The 20,528-nt window shown below is 40.5% G+C and overlaps 1 protein-coding gene and 1 long non-coding RNA gene across 11 annotated transcripts in view; both read left to right on the top strand.

Annotated features, from left to right (window-relative positions):
• LOC102086415 (uncharacterized) overlaps window positions 1-7,043 on the top strand; it is a 46,689-nt gene extending 39,646 nt beyond the window's left edge. For all 3 annotated transcript variants that reach the window (XR_010472286.1, XR_010472285.1, XR_010472287.1), the window contains 3 exons: window positions 1,577-1,644; window positions 3,560-3,750; window positions 5,887-7,043. This is a non-coding gene — a long non-coding RNA (uncharacterized LOC102086415). The remainder of the gene's footprint in view (window positions 1-1,576; window positions 1,645-3,559; window positions 3,751-5,886) is intronic.
• Window positions 7,044-7,816: 773 nt separating this feature from the next.
• The window catches only part of RAPGEF2 (Rap guanine nucleotide exchange factor 2), a 185,675-nt gene continuing 172,963 nt past the window's right edge, over window positions 7,817-20,528 (top strand). For all 8 annotated transcript variants that reach the window (XM_065061441.1, XM_065061440.1, XM_065061435.1 and 5 more), the window contains exon 1: window positions 7,817-8,087. In XM_065061441.1, the coding sequence (XP_064917513.1) occupies window positions 8,019-8,087 (69 nt within the window). In that variant the 5' untranslated portion in view covers window positions 7,817-8,018. The remainder of the gene's footprint in view (window positions 8,088-20,528) is intronic.

Below are 20,528 nucleotides of genomic sequence, written 5' to 3'. Positions count from 1 at the left end.
ACCTCAGCAGGGATCAGATCCAAGGAACAGGTCCTTAGCTGTTTTAAATTAGCAGGATTTTGTTAAGCTCATTGAAATACGTGGATTTTAATCAGATGAGGACCTGGACTGTAATACAAAGATCTACTGAAGCAAGAGTAATGACCCACCCTAGCTCTTCTCCTGCTGAAGAATACGCTTCCTCACGTGGATGCTAATTGCACACAAACAAGAGCATGTGGATGCCAGTTCCCATCCTCCAGTTTATTTGCAGGAGGGTATTTCTGAGGTATTTCAAGACTTCCTTATCCCAAGGACTAAATTCATTGGGCTGTCTCCATTCAGCAAGCTTGAGCTGAAGGAAGAGAAACAAAAATTAAATATGGATAACATGAGTATGCTTATTGTGGCAGTGTCCAGAGCTCTTGTCTTGCCAGTCAGATGCCAGCATGTTAGCAGTCTCTTAAATTGTTAATAGCATGAAAAAAAGGGAAAAATCCCAGTAAAGAACTTTCCCACGACAAAATCTTGAAGGGTTACTGTGTCTTTCAAAAATGTACATCTTCCAAAGAGTCACATGATTTCACACAAAATGCTAATCTCAACTACCTCTTTCTGTACAATTGCTTCCCACATTTCAGTTTCTCTTCCTGACTTAGAAAACACATTTGCAAGATATACTTGGTTGGCCACAGATCTTCACTGGCAACTTCCGTGTGCTAGTTGCTTTGCTAAGCATAGCAACAGTGCTAGAAGCAGGTTATTTTTTATTATTATTAATTATTATTTTTTAACTTTGCTCTCGAAATCAGAAGTGAACCCAGCAGCAGGTTCCCGTGTTTTTGCAGTAGTGGTACAATAAGGCAATGGTGGGTGTTCTCAGCACAAATCAGTTGTTACAGGAGTAGGAAAATAGTGTTTATCACAACTAGCTACTGAATGTTTAAGGAGTATTATAAGTATCTGCTTCATAAATGAATCAAATAGAAAAATAAACACAGAGAAACGGAGGGAAAAGGATAAATTATTGCTGTCTGTCTTAAATATAGATCCAGGTAACACAAGGAATACATTGTGTAAACTTCTACCCCACAGTTAGTAACTGTTTACAAGCTCAGTGCTGCTTATTTTTGTCTGTTCCTTCCTGTCTCCACTTTTATATCAGTCAAGGGTTACTTGCTCCAAATTAATTTAATGCTTGAATTTATCACTGTATATTTGTACAGAAGCTGAAGGTCCTAGTGGAAATAGGGATCTCTTTGTATTAAGTTATTTACGAAAAGAGTAGAAAGTCTTGGTTTTCACTGCAGATGTTACTGTTGATTGTAGAGATTGTGTTCAAAATGTGGTCATAACAATGTTTTGAACGCATTTTTTTTTTCTATGATCTGTCTAATAATAGTATTCTTGGACTACAGATACAGTGAGGAGCTCTGCACACACAAGGTTAGGCATATTGTCACTTAATTTTCTGGAACAATAGGACAATTCCACAATAAGCTTAGATCACCTTGGTAGCTTACCTCAGTGTCAATCTATCTGGAATATGCTGTCTTTGGATAAGGTAAAATTAGATTTTAATGCTGTTTTATTCCAGGTACTAGATGGTTTCTTCCTGGAAAAATAAATGTAACATAAACTGGTGGAGTATGATATCACTGATTTGTAAGTAACAAAAATATTAACCTTTCTAGCATTTGCTGAACTTAAAGTTGATTCTATCCCTTTAAATTGGTACCTAGTACTTGTCACATTATGATATAGGTGTGAATATGCTTTGCCAGGATATGTATGCACAGCACAGAAACATTCACTTAAGTTCACACCCACACATCCCCATATGCTTTGAGCAGATCTAAATGGTGGCTGAAGAATGAAGGCAACTGAACCGCATAAACATTGTACACAACGACTATTAATTTCAAAGCAACAGAATAATTTATAAAGGTTGTTAGAATGCAGTGTAAATGCAAACGCTCTTCTAATGAGCGCCAGTAATATCATGTTAGAATATATTTGTGATGCAGTATAGTGTGTTAAAGTGAGCGAGGAAGAGTGGGGATGATTTCTCTGGAAGATGGTGACAAGACTAAAGAGGTGAAAGCTGACCGGAATGTGGCATTTGGGGACTTGGTCCAAGGAATAGTTCTAGCACGGGCTGACTTAGCAGCGCAGTACGCAGTGCTGGGTGGCTGAGCGAGGACAGGCAATATCTGGAATAATTAATCAATAATTCATTACAGAAAAATGCTGCCAGCTGTAAACTTAATTTGTAGAATAATGCCCTGCAGTAATGCCAAAAGGTATGAATATATATCCGTATTTTTTGAAACGGCAAGTACAGACTGAAGCCAAACACTTCAGTCATATATAATAAAGCTGACTTATTTAAGAAAAAAGGTTTCTGATAGTAGACAGAGAGAATTAGGCAATCAATATAGAATCCTAATACTGAAAACAACACATTTGGAGTAAAAGGTCTTAATAACAGAGTTAACAAGAAATTATTCTGTTATAAATATTTCACATCTTTGTGAAATATTTTTATCTCTGATGTGTTTCATTTTCCTTGCAGAGCTTTACATGTTTTATTTATCATTCTGCATGATCTATTAGATAACTTTATTATCTTCTAGTGTTTTATGAAAAGTGGAATCGTTGGATATTAATGATCATCTGGCTAGCTACTATTAATACATGTGAGTTACATTATTTTAAAGACTTGGCCAGCTTTGAATAAATAGTAATCCTGTCTAGATTGATTTCCAGACAATTCCCCCTTTTCATACTTCAGCACAATTGTGTAAAGTTTGGGTTGTAGAAACTTCAAAAGATTATTTTAAACAATTTGATTACAGTTATTTTAAAAGAATAAGTTTGTATCTTCTTTTAGGAAATATATTGTTTTAAAAACAAAACACAGAAATTTAAGTTCAGGCTTTACTTTGTCCAGTAATGAAAACTTCAAAGGCAGTAAACAAAGAATGAAATATTTTTCCATATTTGGGATGCTATTTACTGAAATATAATGTTAGAAATATACACAAAACTGAATAAATAGTTCACAAAATTGTGCTATAATACACTTTCAGCAGTTGAAATTGCTCCTATATATATATATATATATCCTGAGTCTTACAGATTGTGCCTGACTATTAGGAAAGGAGCAGAGTGCATTTTTTAACCTATACATCATGCAGAAAGTGTCATCTATCTGAAAGGACCCTGTTCTTAGTCTGTCTGATACCTTTGCCACTGTGCAGCGGGTGCAATTCAAGACCCAGCACAGGGCACATCTCCCTGCAAGCAGCCTGTCCCGGAGCACACCAGCAGCGCAGCACCACCTTATAGCTGTGTGCTTTGTGCCAGCCCACCAAAACAACCTCAACACATCCCGATCATGACAAAAGATGCCCTTTGGCTGTTTATATGTTTGTTGTTAATTTTCTGTTTAAAAAAAAAAACAACCTCAAAATGCTGTTAGTGTTATTAATAATAACAGCACTTGCAGTGCTTTCCTTATGTCTCAGAATACTTGAGCTGAGAAGTTGAGTTGTTACTTTTGTGCCTCTCTTCACAGAAGGAGAAGCTGGAGCAGATGATGTTGAAGCAAGGTCCTGAACACCCCTGTCCCAGTAGAGGCACCAGATAGGAGACTCACAGTCATCTTCCATCATCACTTCCACTCTGGAGAGAAATGGGGCACACCTGTATCACGGTCACAAGCACCAATGAAGCTTGTGTAGACGTACCTGAGCTTCTGAAATTCAGGTTTGACCTTCAAGAGTTCCTTCTAGTTTGTTCAGTGTTCATATAGTATATAGCATGGGGAACCACCACCCATTACTGTGCCCCCTGGGTGCTACTGCCACATAGATTTCAGCCGCCGTTCCTTTTGTCTGGGCACCTTTATCAGAGCAGCTGAAGGGAACACTGTGTGGGCTGTGAATTCCTCTCAAACCACCATGTAAATAGTTGGACAATCAGTTCATGCTACTCCCTGAGCTGCCATGTTAGTGTTAAACTAACGAGTTAAAGCTGGTTTGCGCATATTTGCAGCTACAGCAGAAGTCAAATGATAAATATTCCCAAATGTAGCTGTGCAAACAGTGGCAAATTCTGAAAAAATGTATGCATTATGAAATGCATTATCATAGTCAAAAATTCTTCTCTTTTTTCCTTTTTAAGAAAAAAAAAACAAAAAAAAAACAAAAAAACAAAGAAAAATTTTGCTTTATGCCACAGGCCAGGCTCTCTTGTATAGCCTTTTGGATTTTGTACTGTCTTACAAGTACAAAAGGACCATAAACCAATGGTAAAGATTCAATAATTATTTTAGCATGGACTGTATTAACTCACTGCTACCTTGCTATTCTACTCCTGGGTTCAGCGGCACAGGGTGGCTGTGGCACATACTGTGCCTGTACACTAGTGATTTCTACTTGACAAATAGCCACACAAGTAGAGGATGCTGTGTAAAAAACCTAACAGACAAAAATCTCCAAACAAACTAACAAAAATACCTCTATGTCCTTAATCATGTTGTAAAATATGATACAAAATTGGGCTTGCAAATTGTAATATTCCCAGCCATGTATAAATCCCAAAGGGTGAGAGACAGCATTCTTGCAAATGTTGACATCCTGAAAGACAGAGCACAGAGGCTCATCTTATTCAAAGAAGATAGTCTTCTCTTGGTAGTGGCTTTACTTGCACCTGAAATTATTCGTATTTTACTTAAAATCCAATAAAATTGGCTTCTGCTCGGCCCAGTGGGGATGGCTTCTCGAGGTCTGCCACAGAGTGGTTCATCAGACTGATACCTCTGTTCTCCTTTACTGTCCACCTCCACAAATATTTATGAAAGTAACTTTTTATGGTTGCTGAGAAGGTGCCGGTGAGAGCTGGGAAGGAGGTGGGTGGTTCTGAGGGTTGCAGATCGGCTGCATGAATCTGCTTCAGCTGCCATGCTGTCTCCAGAAGACAGATGAAAATAAGTGTTTATCCAAAGAAAGGGGATAAAAGGACATTCATGGGTTTATATCAATACTGACTGTGTATAATCTACTGAACTCCCCAAGGAAGCAAGATTCTTTTTCCCTACCAGAGCGGGCTGGCCTCTCCTGAGCAGACCAAGCATTTAACTGGTATCACAAATTAAAAGCTGCGTGGCTAAGTCAAGTGTAAGGCTTTCAAAATGTGAGTATCTTTTTAAAAATGAGGGTTAGCAAATGAACAAAGAGCTCACAGAAATGCTGAATTTGTTTCCTTGGCATTTTAATAACTGTTTGACCTGACCATTTCAATTTATTCCTTGAAAGAAAATGAAGTATTCAGGAAGGCAGAAACTCTGTATTTCTAAGGCAAAATACTTTTCTAAAATACCTTAACACAATGCTTAGTTATACCTATCCAAAAGGATATTATGCTGAGCTGACACATTTTGAATTGCAACCTTTTTATATTGCTGAAATATCAATACTGTAGGTATTGTGTGTATTGTACATGCTTAACTATTGGTTTCCTAGTGTAATATGGGATAGGAAACCTATGTAATGTTATAATGTGATCAGTGCAAATAACCCCCCTCAAAATCCATCGTAAATCAGGACGGATAACGCAGACTGAAGAATAACCAAAAAGAAAATGCAAAATGAATGGTATATGGTACATGTGTATATTCTAAAATATACTGATCTACTGTTTAAGTTAGAAAGCAGGGAAGACAGTGAGACTAAGAGAATGCAAAAAATGCAAAACCATTATATGCTGTAAATTCTATTTTGTTGAGTATTTGCATGAAAAAAGGGGTTTTCCAGTGATAATCACATGGTCTCTAATAATTATTGTTCATACTCTATATATTGACAATGATTTTCTTTTTCTTTTCCTTTTTCTTTTTTTCAGATGTAAGAACTACTTGAATTTTAGCTAGAAATAAACAGCATAAAGGACAGAACTGTATCCACCACAGAGAACATAAACAATCAGAAGCATCGGCACTATACAAATATGTTGCTTACAGACACTAAAAAGGTGTAAATGCAACATATCCTTAAATATTATTCGGAAATTGTTGAATATATTTGTACATAATTCTTTACCTTCCATTCATTCCCATTTCTAACACTTCATGTAGTGTGTGATAGGCCCTTGACATACATCTATAACCATCAAGATTTGTTAAACTAATCAGAGTACAATTGGAGCCTCCAAAATCCGGTTGGCTGAAGTTAAATGTCACTGTGAATCACAGGTATTGTGTTACCAGATAACACAACAAAAAAATGAATCAGAGCGGAACACTTCACTTGATGCTGTTACAGCTAATAGGTCTGAAATGAAAGATAATTATATATTAAAATAGAGTGGGTAGCTCTATTTTGATGTAGAGATATGAAGATGTCAGGCAAGCCAGTCTGTAGCAGGAGGGAATGGGTGCCCTGAAGTGGTTGAGGAGAGGAGCCCAGGAGAGCATTCCTCGCATTCCTGCGGCACTTGCCCTGTACATATGCCCCACAAATAAAAGGGAATCAGCACTCTGGGTTGGTAAACGGAGCTTCAGAAAAGCTGGCACTTTCCTGTAGCTGCAGGCTTGATTAATTTGAAGAAATTATACTCTCTGGGTGATGAATGCGAGGCATATTTAAAACTGTGATTTTTTTTTTAGGGCAAAGGACATTACATTTTCAATCTGTTAGTTAAAAAAAAAAAAATCCCCCATAAGGTCTACTACTAAGCACCAACAAGCAAGATGTAGTCAGGATGTGGAGCCTTCCCTAGTCTTTTCCCATGGTCTGCCCAGAATTATTGGTATTAGCTGCAAAAATATTTTGCTAACACATATGAGTGGGATTAGCCCAAAGAGTTATCCTTGTTAATGAACCATATGTAGAACTTCAGTAGGTTTCATAGATTACTGTCTGAGGACACAGGCTGCTCGGGAGCCATGTATGTCTAAAAGTGTAAGATTTTGTCTCCTAATACCAACCCTGCATGTTGTGTAAGAAAAAAAATTGTTATCCCTGTGATTTTTTGCAAATAAAAAGTAGAAATAAAAATTACACTGCCTTACTTGTGACTAAAATGTGTAAACCCTTGTTAGTGACTGGAAATCACAGATTCCTTAAGGTTGACGTGATTTATACTGTGTGATCCATATCAGCAAAGGGTACACATCAGCTGTAAATGCAAATACATTAATAGCATTACACTGCCGTTAATGGCACATTAATAATACTTCCATGATTCCTATTTGTCAAGCTGCTGTTGAGACATGCTCGGTGTCGTGGTAAACAAAGAAAAATCAGCCATGTTGCCAGACCTTTACTCTTCAAAAACTTAAGTTCACGTGAGAAGAAACGGCTAGATAACCTCCAGAAAAGTGTTAAATTAAAGCGTCCACACCCTTCCCTTCCTCGTTTTTATCCCGCGCAACAATGACAGAGTGGACAGCCGGCTGATAGGGATTACTCTTGAGAAGAGTGACAACAGGTGGCCACCCCAAAGCTGGGAGTCACTAGATCGATGGATGCTAAAGCAGCGATGTCCGGGCGGGGGGGGCGGGTCGCTGGGGGCCGCGGCCCCCAGCGACCCGCCCCCCCCGCTCCTTCTACCGTCCCGCCCCGACCCGCCCCCCCGCCGCTCCGCCTCCCGGAGCCAGCAACTTCCCCGTCTCCCAGGCGGGCGCGGAGCTCCCCATCAGCCCGGATGGGAGGAGGAAGAGGAGAGAGGCGGCGGCGGTGCCCGGGGGGATGCGGCGGAGCGGGCCGGCGGGAGGCGTAGAGCCGGTTAGAGCGGGAGCGCCGAGCCCTTGTCGTCGTCGCCGCCGCCGCTACCGGCGGGGCTCGGCCGCCGCCGCCGCCTCGTGCTCCGGGCGGCGGCGCTGCTGAGCTCCGCGGAGCCTCCGCGCCGCGCCGCCACCCAGCTCCTCACCAAGCGCTCCGGCGCGCAGCCCGCAGCGCCAGGCCGCGGCCGGCCTTCCCCCATCCCCTCCCCGGGCGGCGGCGGCGGCGGCGGGAGGAGGCAGGAGGGGCGCGATGGCGTCCTACGTGGATAACAGCTTCCGCCAGGCGGTGATGAAGAACCCGGCGGAGAGGAGCCCCCAGGTAGGCGGCCCCTTCCCCCGGACCCTGCGACACCCTCCCACTTTGCGGGGGTCGCCCCGCTGCCCTCCGTGCCCGGCGGGCGGCCTCCGCCAGCGCGCCCGCCCCGCGCAGCCCCGGCGCGGGGAGGAGCCCGGGAGCCCCACGGTCCCGCTCCCGCGGGAGCAGAGCGGCTCCGGTGCGGGTTTCACCCCACCCCCAAGCCCCCCACCGCGGAATGCCCGGGAGGCAGTCTCACGGGAAGGGAAGAAATGCATGAACGCGAACAACTTTCCTCCTAGTGCCTAATTTTGGGGGTGGAGGGGAGAGAGAGGGAGAAACGCCGGCTGAGTTTATTTTGAAGGTTGCTTCCGGTAAAAAGAAAAATGCGCTTAGAGTATAATTTTGAGGGGTTTTGTTTTGCTATTATCCCACAGTATGCTGTGGCTCCGGATCTGAATTCAATCCCTACTTTTACATAGCTGGCTGGAGCTGGCAGCGCTGTTTCATAATGTTGGGGCTGAGGTCAGTGGTATTCTTGGCAAGTCCTTGCTCTCCAAAGTAGGGTGAAATCCTACCGTGGCATAAGGCAGGAATTTTTCAGATACCTGTGCTGGGCTCCTGGAGCCCTCTTTGTTGGAGGAGTATGTGAGCTGAAGCTGTTTGTAAGTGTAATTGAACGTGGAGAGGCTGAGGAAGGTTAAATTGGGGACTGGAGTGTGTATAGAAACGTTTTGACTTAACATGACCTGAAAAACAACTAAACTGAATGAGTTCCTTCTGCTCCCGAATGGTTGCTGCAGTGGCTGTTGCTGCCAACTGTCTAAAGACTAATAAGCTTTGCACTGATCCTCGCATCAAGCTGCGGTTCAATAGCTAATGATACAAGGAGTTACTTTGCTTGGAGTTGTAATGCCATCTGTCCTATTTTCTAAAGGCTTGTGCTGCTCTCTGAGCAGTCCCTGTGTTCTGGTTTGGGGGAAGAGATGGTATTACTGATTATTTTGGCAGGCGGCGGATTGGCTGGTGACATTTTCAAATTGGGGGCAAAGAGGAAACCTTGACTTTCGGTCGGCAACCATAAGTCATTCCTCCTACTATAGATACGTCATTGTGGTAATGTTATTTTTATCCTCATGCTCATGGAATATGTGTGAGAAAACAAAAACTCCCATGGAAAAATATCCTGACTGCACAGGCATCGTATTTAGCGTGTCTTTTTTGCAAATCTTTTCTTTTTTGTAAAGGAAAAAGCCCAGACTGCTTCTGGAATGTGTTTTTGTGGTGGTAAAGTTGTTTCTCTGTCCTTGTTTGACCTTTTCTAAATGTCTGTTTGCCTTCGGTGCTGGACCCAGCCCTTCAGTGTGTTGTGAAAGCTGAAGGAGGCCGAGTGCTCTCTCCAGGGAAGGACACTCTGAAAACTCGTAGTGAGGTCCATCGTGTTGGTAGGGGCGTAAATCCCACCCAGAGAAGCCTGCTGGTGGTGTCTGGCCTCAGGAGATGGTCATCGAAGGATGGTGGGGTGTTCAGGAGGAGTGGCACCGGCTGATGCTCAGAAACCGGTTGGTCAGGTAGTGGGGCTACTAAGCTGGGCTTGTAGGACAACACTTCCCCTGTGACATGGTCTGTGCCATGTGGGCTGTTAAACTTTCTCCTGGCCTTGCTGCTCAGCCCTGCTTTCTAGGAGGGATAACAACAAAAAAAAAGGCAGAAAGTAAGAAATGACGCAGTGAAAAAATTAGTTCACGTGTGCAGGGATAAAGCCAGTGTGAAGGGCACAGAGCAGAGCTAAATCAGGCTCACCAGGGCTGCGTTAATGCTGTAAAACTTCCTGAATCAGCAGACTGGAAGCCTGCTGTGGCAATGGCCAAAGGAAAAGAAACCCACCCTTAAATCCACAAAGCTGACACTGGCCAAAATAATCCACGAATAAGACTAAATTTGTGGGAAACTTAATGTGTTGTTAGCACTGGAAATACTTGAAAGCGGTGATCAGGCGTGCCCTCCTGTTGCTGCTGGGGAAAGCAGAGCTTGCAGCAGAAAACTCAGTTGGCATTTTTGTGAATGGCTCAGGTTGAATTATGTGTGTTGAAGTGTTTTCTCATGTTTGATCTTGGTTCTGGAAATTTGGTTTTATTTTACAAAGTATTGGAATTTGAAAGAAATACTTTTATGCGTAACACCTTTCAGTCATTAAGTAAAACTTAAAAAAATCTTTATGTAGAAAGACATGATGACCTTGTGTTTTCTTCATCCCTTAAAGTAACTTCTTATTGCCTCTCTTTCTTTACTTGTGTTTTCTTTTCATTGCCTCACTGTCTTGTAAAGGTAGTTACTTGCTCTTGGCTTTTGAGAAGTCGTGAGGTATCTTTAAAGCTGAGAGAAGGTTGGAAAGACAAAAGATGTTTATCCTATTCATGTCAGTACAGGAAATAACAAGAGAGAAGTATGTTAGTATTTGCTGCTTACTCCTGTTAACAAACTCATTGTGCTTAGCTTCTCCCAGATAATGAGGAGGTAAATATGCATGTGACACTACTATTCACCCTGCATTGTCACGGTGCAAATTTGGCAAAAGGACTTCACTGCAGGCTCAGAGAAGAGGAGTGACAGTAAGATAACTAGCTCATATTTGTGTATACAGCTCTGAGAACTGCTAGGTCTGATATACATTGTCAGAGAAAGCAAACTTAACTCTGCATGAACTTCTACAGTGCAAAAGTCTCTTGGTAATTTTAGACTGGACTGATTTTATTTTCTTTTTGAAGGTAACAGTGTATTCTGCAGTTGATCTGGAAAATTCTTGGCTTCGTATGTCTTTGGTGAATTCTTGCTTACAGAGTTTTTCCGAATTTTGTGAATTACAATTCAACGCGACATTGACTAAAGAAGCTCAAAAAATTAAAAAAAAAAAAAAAAGGTACATGGCCTGTACTTTAATATGTCTGTTGTGTAACACAGCTCTCCTCTTTAATTGCTTTATTAAACTATTCATTTTCTCTTTGAAGACATGAACTAGGAAGTTAATATACCTACTTTGGGGAATCTAACTTCTAAATGTTCATAAATTACACATGGTTTTATGCCCTTAAGCTGTGAGTAATAGTGATCTATTTTTTTTTTCTCCAAACGTGGTCTTATATGAACTGTTACAGCTTTAAGTCTTTTCAAAACAAATTCCTTTTGGCGTCATAGGCCATTTTAGAAAGTGTGCAGTTTTACACTGGTGTAGCTTAATCTGAAAAAATAGGGCTGCTTTTGTTTTCAAACAAGAGAAACCCAGCCCTAATCTCTCTCTTTATCCTAACAACTCATTTGCATGGCATGGTATGTGAATAACTAGTTATCTCAGAAGCTCTGCATACTAGTTCACTGTTTTCATGCCATGTGATGACGTCTGCAGGAAGAATTTTTCTTAATGCATGCCATATATATGTTAGGTGCCTAAGGTTTTCTTCTGGAAGCTGCTGCTGTGGTACATTGAGGCAATTCAGTACAGCAGTAATGAATAGCGGAGAGTTAACAGCATCGGACCACATCTTAAGAGCAGAAGGGAGAACTGTACAGGAGGCCTTATGTTGATCATAGTGCGTCATTTAATGTCAGAAGGCATCTAAACAGGATGCTACTGTTGAGCAAATATTCCCTTCTTGAGCACTTGAGGGGAACAATGGTTTAATTATAGGATGTACCTACGCTTTTTACAAATAAACTTTTAGCTCGTTCCCCAGTTGTGTTATTTTTATACTTGTGACCACCGATAGCACAATTGTGAGCAATGTTCAGATAAGCCAGAAATGGATGTTTCCTTCTTGCTGTAGTGATCTCTTAGAAAATAAATACGAGGCAGTCTTAGTTTCATGGGATCACAGAAAATAAGCATTCTATGTGTGAGTCTAGCATAAAGGATTATATTATACTTAGTCTTTAAATTCAGGCTTATTGTGTGCCTGTATATCAAATACACCAGACTAAAATTATCCTTTTCCAACGAGCTTATTTGGGATTTCTTTCAATGGGAAAAGAAAAATACGTTGGAGCTTGAGTTTTGCCTTCAGGTTTTCTTTGCTGTCCGCATGCTACTGTGTGACCACCTTGTTGTTGGTATTTAAAGAGGAAGGCAACCCCTGTTACCATGCTGCGCCTAACAGCAGTATAATGCTGCAAACTGGTCCTGTTGCTAAATTCTCCTGCTGGTTCCCAGTAGCCCTAAGTAAAGCCTAGGACTGCGACAGCTGATGCCTGATATCTGGCTGTATTACATTATTATAATGGTGTTTCCGTTACGCATCTCGGGGCTTTGTAATGTGGTTATTCAGGAGTAGCTTTAGTTTGCGAGGTTTGATGTTATGTTTTTTGGGGGGAGCCAACAAAATGATGTTCTTCACCGCACTTCTCATGGTAGCGTTCAGATTTTGCTGTCTAGAGCAACTAATCGGTGCACAAGCCTCTTACATTTTGTGTTAACCTTGCGAGCACAGTCAGCAACGCAGCTTGATAACAAAAGGCTGTTGCAAGTTCTTGGTCCAGGGGCTTTTCTCCTGCTTGACACTTGGCTGGAAGTAAAGTTGCCATCGTAAAGTCAGCTGTCAGGGTAGTTGGTCTGAGCAAAAATAGCTCTCCAGATGCTGCACGGTTTTGGAAACTTGTTCAAAATAGTTAATGTCTCCACAAAATGAAGATCCAGTGTCTGATCAATTTAAGTGGTGTTTCTTTGGTTACAAGTGAGGGAGATGGATACAAATAAAACAGAAATTATAATAGACATGTATGTGTGGACCTTTGGCCACAGGGTGTTTTTTTGCTGTGTTTCAGCACTTAACCAGGAGGATAAAAAAGCAAAGTAACTATTTGGAAAAAGTAAGACTTCTACCTGACAAAGCAAGTAATGTATTTGTTTGGGGCAGAAATAATTTTAGAAAATGTATTTTTGAATTAAGTATACTTTTCTCTTTATTTTTCCTCAGGCTAGTATTACTATGTAAGGTAATTTCATTCACAACAAACTTGATTATGTGAATATGTCTTTTTGTGGCTGATAACAAAAACTGAAAACCCTTGCGTAGCTCAGGTTTTCTTGTGACCTTTCTAATCTCAGTCTGTCAAAACAGTCCTGGAATGTCTGGTTTTGAACTTCCACCATAAATTTTCACGTGCTTCCTAAAACTAAGGGCATGTATTGCAACAGCCTGATCAGTATCCTGTTTGTTTCGAGAGAAAATATGTTTATTTCCCAGTCTTTCTGATGGAGGGTGCATTTTCCCATAGCCATCCATATCTTTGTCGCCAACAGCTTTGAGAACAGCATGAACGTTGAGTTTTGGATTTCTTTTGCAGTAGTTCTTCCCTGTCACAGGGCTGGTACTTTCTGCATTTATAGATTTTTGTATCCTGCAGTTATGATTTTCCCCAGCGCTTGCAGGGGCCTCGGTGTGAACAGGAAGCCTTCACCCACAGAGCAGAAATAGCCGATTTGAAGCCTTGTCCTGAACACTTGTCTGCTTTCTCATTACATCAGAAGATTGCAGCTTGCTTAGCTGTACATACTCGAGCCAATTTGAAACTAGTTAGCTTGGGAAGTGAGGGCTGAACTGTAGCACCGATAAACTCTATGTAATTTCCTACTTGATTAATTATCTGTTTGCTGGAGTTTACTTTTGATTTGTGCCCTGCTGTGGCTGCAGAAGTGTTTGCACTGGGTTCAGGCTGAGTACATTCCTGTGAGCATGTTTGACAGCCGTGTGGACATACTCTCCTGCACTTAGAAGCCAGGAGCATAACACTGCCTTGCCTTGCCCTGGAAATCCTGCCTAGGAAAGTTATTCAAGTCAGCAGTGCTGGGCCTGAAGCCCAGGGATCTTCTACTCACCCCAAGCTTTTTTTTTGTCTCCTCACCTCCTAACCTGCTGTTCAGACATAAGAATGTGTATCTGTAGCCTCAGTGATGTCCCATGGACACCACGGTCCCACCTGTCCTCACTTACCCCCTTTCTGATGGGGCCGGGGGTACCCGGCAGAGCTGCTGGGGAGGCCACACTGGAGGAGGGTTATCGTAAGGCAGGACTGATTGCCAGAACTAGGCTTGCCCTTCTGCTCAGGCGAGTAATAAGAAAAATCATCTGTTGAACTTCTGAGACAAAGAAGACTTGTCATTTTCTTGCCCTGGGAGTAAAACTAGATTGATAAAAGTCAACGGCAGACAAGCATTTTCCCCAAATTGTGTTTTTCATTAGTAGGGGGATCCAGTTGTCTGTGCATTATCAGGTTATTCATGGAAAACACTTTTTACCTGGTAAAAAAAAGAAAAAAAAGATTTAAATGTAATTTAAATGTAACCTCTGAAGATGCTTCATTTATTTTGTGCTATATTACACTAGAGGCTAGCTAAGGTTTTGTTAAAACAGCTATTATTTCTTGAATTCCATTATTTAAAAAAATCTGCCTGCTTGAAAGTCTGTATACTTATGCAAATTGAGTAGTAGTTCGTAATTCATTCTGGTGAATTACTGATCTGATTTTCATAGCTTTTTTCCCCTAAATCAGAATGCTGCTACTTAATCTGTTAGCATGTTTCAGGAATAACCATATGTATACTGAACAGTCATTGTAGGAACTTCGACTTCCTCATTGAGGGTTTTTTGTATCCTCATGAGAAAATATATTTCGGCTTGTGTTTTGGGAACTTTCCCACAGTAGGAGATCTAATTTTTGCGAGGTATTGTTTGGGAATTCAAAAGGAGCGCTGGCAGAAAGATAGCTCTACAAAGATGCTTTGTGAAGGGCAGCTGAGCCTGCGCTCCTTGTTTGCTGCAGCCAGTGTTGCAGATTTAATTTGCTGGATATATTTTGCGTGAAAGGATGTATTTGAATGAGTCTCGAAATGGAAGTGGTGCTCCGCTTCCCTTTTTTTGAAGATGGTGAAGTTGACCGCTTTTATTGAAAAGAGAGAGAGGAGGAGCCCTACTGCAGTGCTTTTCTTATAGCTTTGTTTTGGAGTTAAAATTAGCTATTTGTTCTCTCTGAGTATCTGTGTTCTGCCCGTATATCTGTATATGTATTTCTTCGTGTGTTTCTGTCTTGTCCAACCTGAATAAGAGTGATCAAATAGTTGATTTTCAGCAGTTCTAAATAAATGTGGCCAATAATAATGAGCAGCATGTATATCATTACTTGATTAAAACACTGAAGGAATAAGATAAGGTTAAAACATTTAAATGTTCTCAAAAAAAAAAAAAAAGGGCATTAATGTACTTTTTCAGTCCTGATAAAAATGGAAGGTATTTTCTTGTGCTAATATTTCTATGCATAGCAAGATTTTCCCATGTTTAGTCTTATTTGTGTGTATTCTGATAAACACAATCAACACAATGGTTGGCAGCTGGTATCAGTGTAAATTACCTGGGAGGGGTATTAAGTTTTGTGGAAGACATGTTCCTGGAGCATGCCTGTTGTTGTCTGTCTTTACCAGGCTGTTTGTTTTTGTTTGCTTGATTTTTGTATATTTTAAAGTTGAAATAAACTTGGCTTCATAAATAAAAACATTTCATAGTTATTTCTGGCTTCCAAAGGGGAAGATGGATCATGTTCCCTGTGGGATGAGGTGGTAAAATTTTTGAAGGTGGTTTGGTATGTGTGTTGTGTTTTGTTTTTTTTCCTCCCAGTTTGTATTTGCAGTTACGTATTTTTAAGAATACTCTGCCTCCCATCTTTATTTTACCTTTTCTGTAGTTGGGCAAAATATTGGTACAGTCTTTTCTGTTTGAAATTAGTAATTCAGACTTCTTGTCCTGTTAAGCAAAAAATAGCCCAAAATTTAGAGGGGATGAGGTAGGATGTTATGAAAAGGTGGTTTGTAAGCAGTTGATGGGGAAAACAAGTCTGTACCATCAGGACAGTTGGAAGAAGCTTCTGCTTGAGAATTGACTTGCTGAAGCCAAAGGTTAAATCTTTCATGGTACGTTGTATTTTTGTTAGCCGCAAAGCTTATTTAAAATCTTTGTTTCCCATGCTGATGTTCTCTGCTGCCTCATTTGTGCAGATCCAAGTGTTTGTGAGGCTACAGTATAAACAGGATAAGTGATAGAATCTTGTTAGTTGAACAAAAGAAAAGCGACTTATTTTTGAGAGCTGGTGTGTGAAGGGTTTTTTTTTCTTTCTAAAATCTAAGCGACTTAATCTGTTTTAGATTATGGCTCCAAATGTCAGTGTTGGTGCAGCTGAAGGTGTGAAGACTTGTGCTACAAGATTTGAGAATAAAAGCTTATGTCTGTGTGTAGGAACTTCTGAAACAGCTTAACCTCCTCCAGAAAGTATATGGTGATCTGTTTTCAAACATTATCTTGAAGTATAAACCAAAATTAAACTGGATGGAAAGTTATGAAATGATTCTTGATGCATTTCTTAAAGTGAAGGGTGTTTTTGTTCGTATGTTTTTCTAATTTATGAGGCAGATGTGCAAGGTGCTTCTTGAGAAAGAAGTCTTCCTTCTTTGTTTGTTGTTCTGAGGATTAACCTCAAAGAAAACTTCTGTAAAAAGTCTCTAGCACTAGGGTTTTTCCTCATTAATATATAGCAATTGTGAGAGACTTGAGTAGTAACATTACCTTTTGTGTGCGTTGAATTGGGTGGATAAGAGGTGCTAGCACTTGATATCTTTCTGTATTGTTCAAACTGAATCTTGTGGGTATTTACATTGCTTTGTTGTATGGTAGCTGAAAAATGGATACTGATGGCCTGTCTTCCGGGGAACAAAGAAAGATGTGAAGTGAAACAATTTTGTTTGTATGCAAGTTAAGAGACTTGTATGCTTTTCTGTTTGGTATCTGAAGTCTGGGGCATAAATAAAATGTTTTTGTTTTGACTTTGAAATAAGTGCTTAATCTCGTCAGGAAACCATTACCTTACTCAAACAGAATAATGATATTCTCAAAATATGTAATCTTGCTGAAATCAGCAGTACATTGCAATTGTGTGAGTAGCAAGTACTGATTTGAATGGAGTGAATTTTGACTACTTTTCAAAAGATGTGTCAGAGTACACAACTTACACAGTAGTAAATATTTAGATACATTTTGACCTGAGAGAGAGAGGCTTAGCCCTGCAGTATTACAGATTTCTTTGTATGTGTTGTCAGGGGTCCTGTGGGTGTCTCAAGTGTTGCTCATCTGTGCAGCAGGGCAGGCGGGGGCTGCTGGAGCAGACACAGTGCCACATCATGTAATTTTACCCCTGTGCTGCAGCTCATTCAGTTTTTGAAGGTGGTGTAGCTATAGCAATAAAAGGACGCACTTTTATTTAAGTTGCTACGTGAATAGTTTGAAGTTGTGGCATTTTACTGCGTTTATGTATGTGGCACCTAGTGTCGAAACAGCTTTGCACTTGGTAAGTTAGCAACTGCAAAATTAAAATGTAGTTAAAATGTATTCTGAGTTGTGTGGAGGAAGAGCAGGCCCCACAGCCTACAAGATGATATTGTTAAAGTACCACTGGATTCTGTGAGAGCTGATTATCAATCATTGCTATTAAAAAATCAGAGGGAGGGGACTGTGCCCACCCTGACGGTCCTACTGGGGAGCTCTGCCTCTGGAATCGTTCCTTGACTCTGGAGGAACCTCAACCTCCAAAAAGATTTAAAAAACGGAAGAAAAAAAATGCAGGTGCTGGGTGCTGCTGAAGGAGAATGTGTGGCAAAGTTGTTTAGTGTGTTTGGACTTGTTATCCTGGTTACTAAAGTCATAACAAGATGCTGAAAGCTGAAGTGATGTAGTCGATCTTGATGCACGGTGTGATTTCCTATTGAGGGTCATTAGCGACTGGCAGCTTCTCCAGAGAAAACAGTAAGCGGTCCATCAATTGAAATTACATTAGTACTGTTTCTTTGTAAAATATTAATTTAGTCCATGGATGAAGTAAACGTTGAGAACATGGAGAAATACAGTTTGATTGTATAAGTTCCTTTTTGGCTGTAGTCTCAAAGGAACAAGTAGCAAATGTATCTCAAGGAAAACAATAAATGGGGGTATAGTTTATGGAGGATGTTCTCTCTGAGTATGAAACAAGACTGCAGTGGTTAATCATGAGTCCCAGTCAGGTGTTCTCTCTCTCTAAACTCTTTATTAGTGCAGTAGCTAAGTAGTTCAAATGCGTTCCCTGCTAAGGAGGGAGTGAGCAGATGGTAGATAGCACCAGTGAGGCATTTTTCGTTTTGTATTTTAGAAGGGTGATTGTGAGGGTCTCAGTCCAAGTTGCATCTTGTGATCTCTGCCAATGCGTGGTACCAATATCTAGATGGTGCATCAGATTTGTTGGGGGTCTGTAATGTATTTGTTAAAGCAGAAAAAAAATCAGACCCGTTTGAATGGCAGGCAGTGATCTGATCTGAAGGCTGAAGTATTTCACACACACCGTAGGTACGGAAACACCAGTGGCTTCGCCAGCTACATGCTGACCAGGAACAGGCGCTTGTTGGAATGAGGGTAATTGAGTTTCCATCCCTGTCACCGCTTCTCTGTTACTGCTGAAAGCTGCTAATTAGCACCGATGCCTTGTTTTAATTCATGATGATTTAGTTTGAAAATGCCAGCTCCTTGGTCCTAGGCCACTGAATGACTGTCAGATGGCAGCACAATTCAAGCTCAGCTATTAAGAATAATTTGAGGTAGCAACGCCAAGGGAAGGACCATAATTGTTGTTGTAAATGTTTGATGAGGTGGAGGAGAGGAGTATATTGCATCTCTGCTATATTTAGGTAGCTATCTGTTTTAGTGCTACTACCCTTTTTCCCTGAAAATAAGACCTGCCCCAAAGATAGGCCCGAGCATGAATTTTCAGGATTTTTAAGGATGCTCGAAATATAAGCCCTATTCAAAAAATAAGCCCTAGTTACAGTTTATTAAAAAAGACAATTTAAACAGTGTCCAGGCAGCTATACATGTAAAAAAGTAAGCATGTTTTGGAGCAAAAATTGTATAAGACCCTGTCTTGTTTTCAGGGAAACAGGGTGGCTCTTATTTTACCAGACTGAGTATTGGTGGATAGCTGGTCTCCACTACTAAATCCTCTTTAAGAAGATTATAAGACTCCCTTTTTTAAGATAACTCTTAGAGGGACATTGTTTTAGTAACTGAAAAATTTCTTGACTACTGGGTATTGCTGGAAAATAGGATTGTGTTTGTGAAACAGTGGTTTGTAAAGGCACTGTTAGCTTTGTAAAGCAGTTGTAAGGACTTAGAGCAAAGAAAGTTGAGATTTGTGACAGAATACTTTTTGATCCATGTGAGATGATGGGTGTGTTTCTGAATTCCCAGGTGAATTATTAATTCTTTATAAATTTCTCCCCTCTCTTACTTGTTCTTTGTAACTAGCCCTGGTTTAACTGATGTCTTATTAATTTGATGTCTCAGAGTTTCTCCCTTTCTAAACCTTTCTTGATAGTGTTTTTTAACTTTATGCCTTGAAGTCATCACTTCAGATATTTTTCTTATTATGAGAGCACTTAGAAAGAAACAGCAGGGTGCATGTGGCTAATGCATTCATTCACGTGTATTAATTTCTGAATGGGAAGTAAACTCTTGTTTCTTTACAAATGGCAATACAGTGGGCATTATACAAGTTATTGTCCGCTTTTAAACCAAAAAGTACAAATACCATCGGTACGTCCTCATTGGAATTGGCATGTATAAAATTTCTAAATTTATTTGGTCTATAATCTAGTGTCGCTGTAAAGCTCTGATGTTCTTATGTGAACGAATATTCAATGTGAATTTAAAAGTAAAGAGAAAATAATAGTACTTTCTTACAGTCCATCTTAGCTTGATAGTAAACGAACATTTAGCCATGACGAAAGTAACACATTTTCCAGTGACACAACCTACATAAGTCCAGTTGGGTTTGCTGTTGACTTTGGCCCATGTTCCAGTGTATGAGTTACCTTACATTTCTTTTGAACAAAGGAGGTTTGTTTGAAGCAGGTGCTCTAATGGTTACCCTGGCCTTTATAAATAGCTTTTAGGTGAAGTATTACTTCTTTTTGCTGTAGGTAACTTCACAAGGCATCTTGGCTTATTGAGTAAGGTTTCCACTTGGGGGGGGAAAAAAAGGCATCTTGGCTATAGTTTCATGATGTTTACTGCCTCATACATTGCTGTTTATTTTTAGAGTGTGTTTGCCACAATTTGTCAGCCAAATATTGGCCTGTCACCTCTGCTGTTAGGTAGCTGCTGAAATGCTGTTCCCCAGATGACTTTTTTTAAACTTCATGTAATGAATTAATGCCTGCCCTGGCTGTTCCAGGGTAAATAACACAGCTAGAACTTGCCAACTTTGCAAAACCTATAAAGGGGTTGAAAAAAATGAGACACTCTTTAAGTATTGCGATCATACCATAACGTGTTAAACTCAATTAATGTGCTGAAATGGTTGTGAAACTCTGTGGCGAGTTGCCTGAGCGTGTCGAAAGGCTTGAAT

The sequence above is a fragment of the Columba livia genome, chromosome 4 (assembly GCF_036013475.1).
Source record: "Columba livia isolate bColLiv1 breed racing homer chromosome 4, bColLiv1.pat.W.v2, whole genome shotgun sequence".
Lineage (NCBI taxonomy): Eukaryota > Metazoa > Chordata > Aves > Columbiformes > Columbidae > Columba > Columba livia.
The sequence above is the reverse complement of the archived record's forward strand: the minus strand, read 5'-3'. Positions and strand labels throughout refer to the sequence as shown.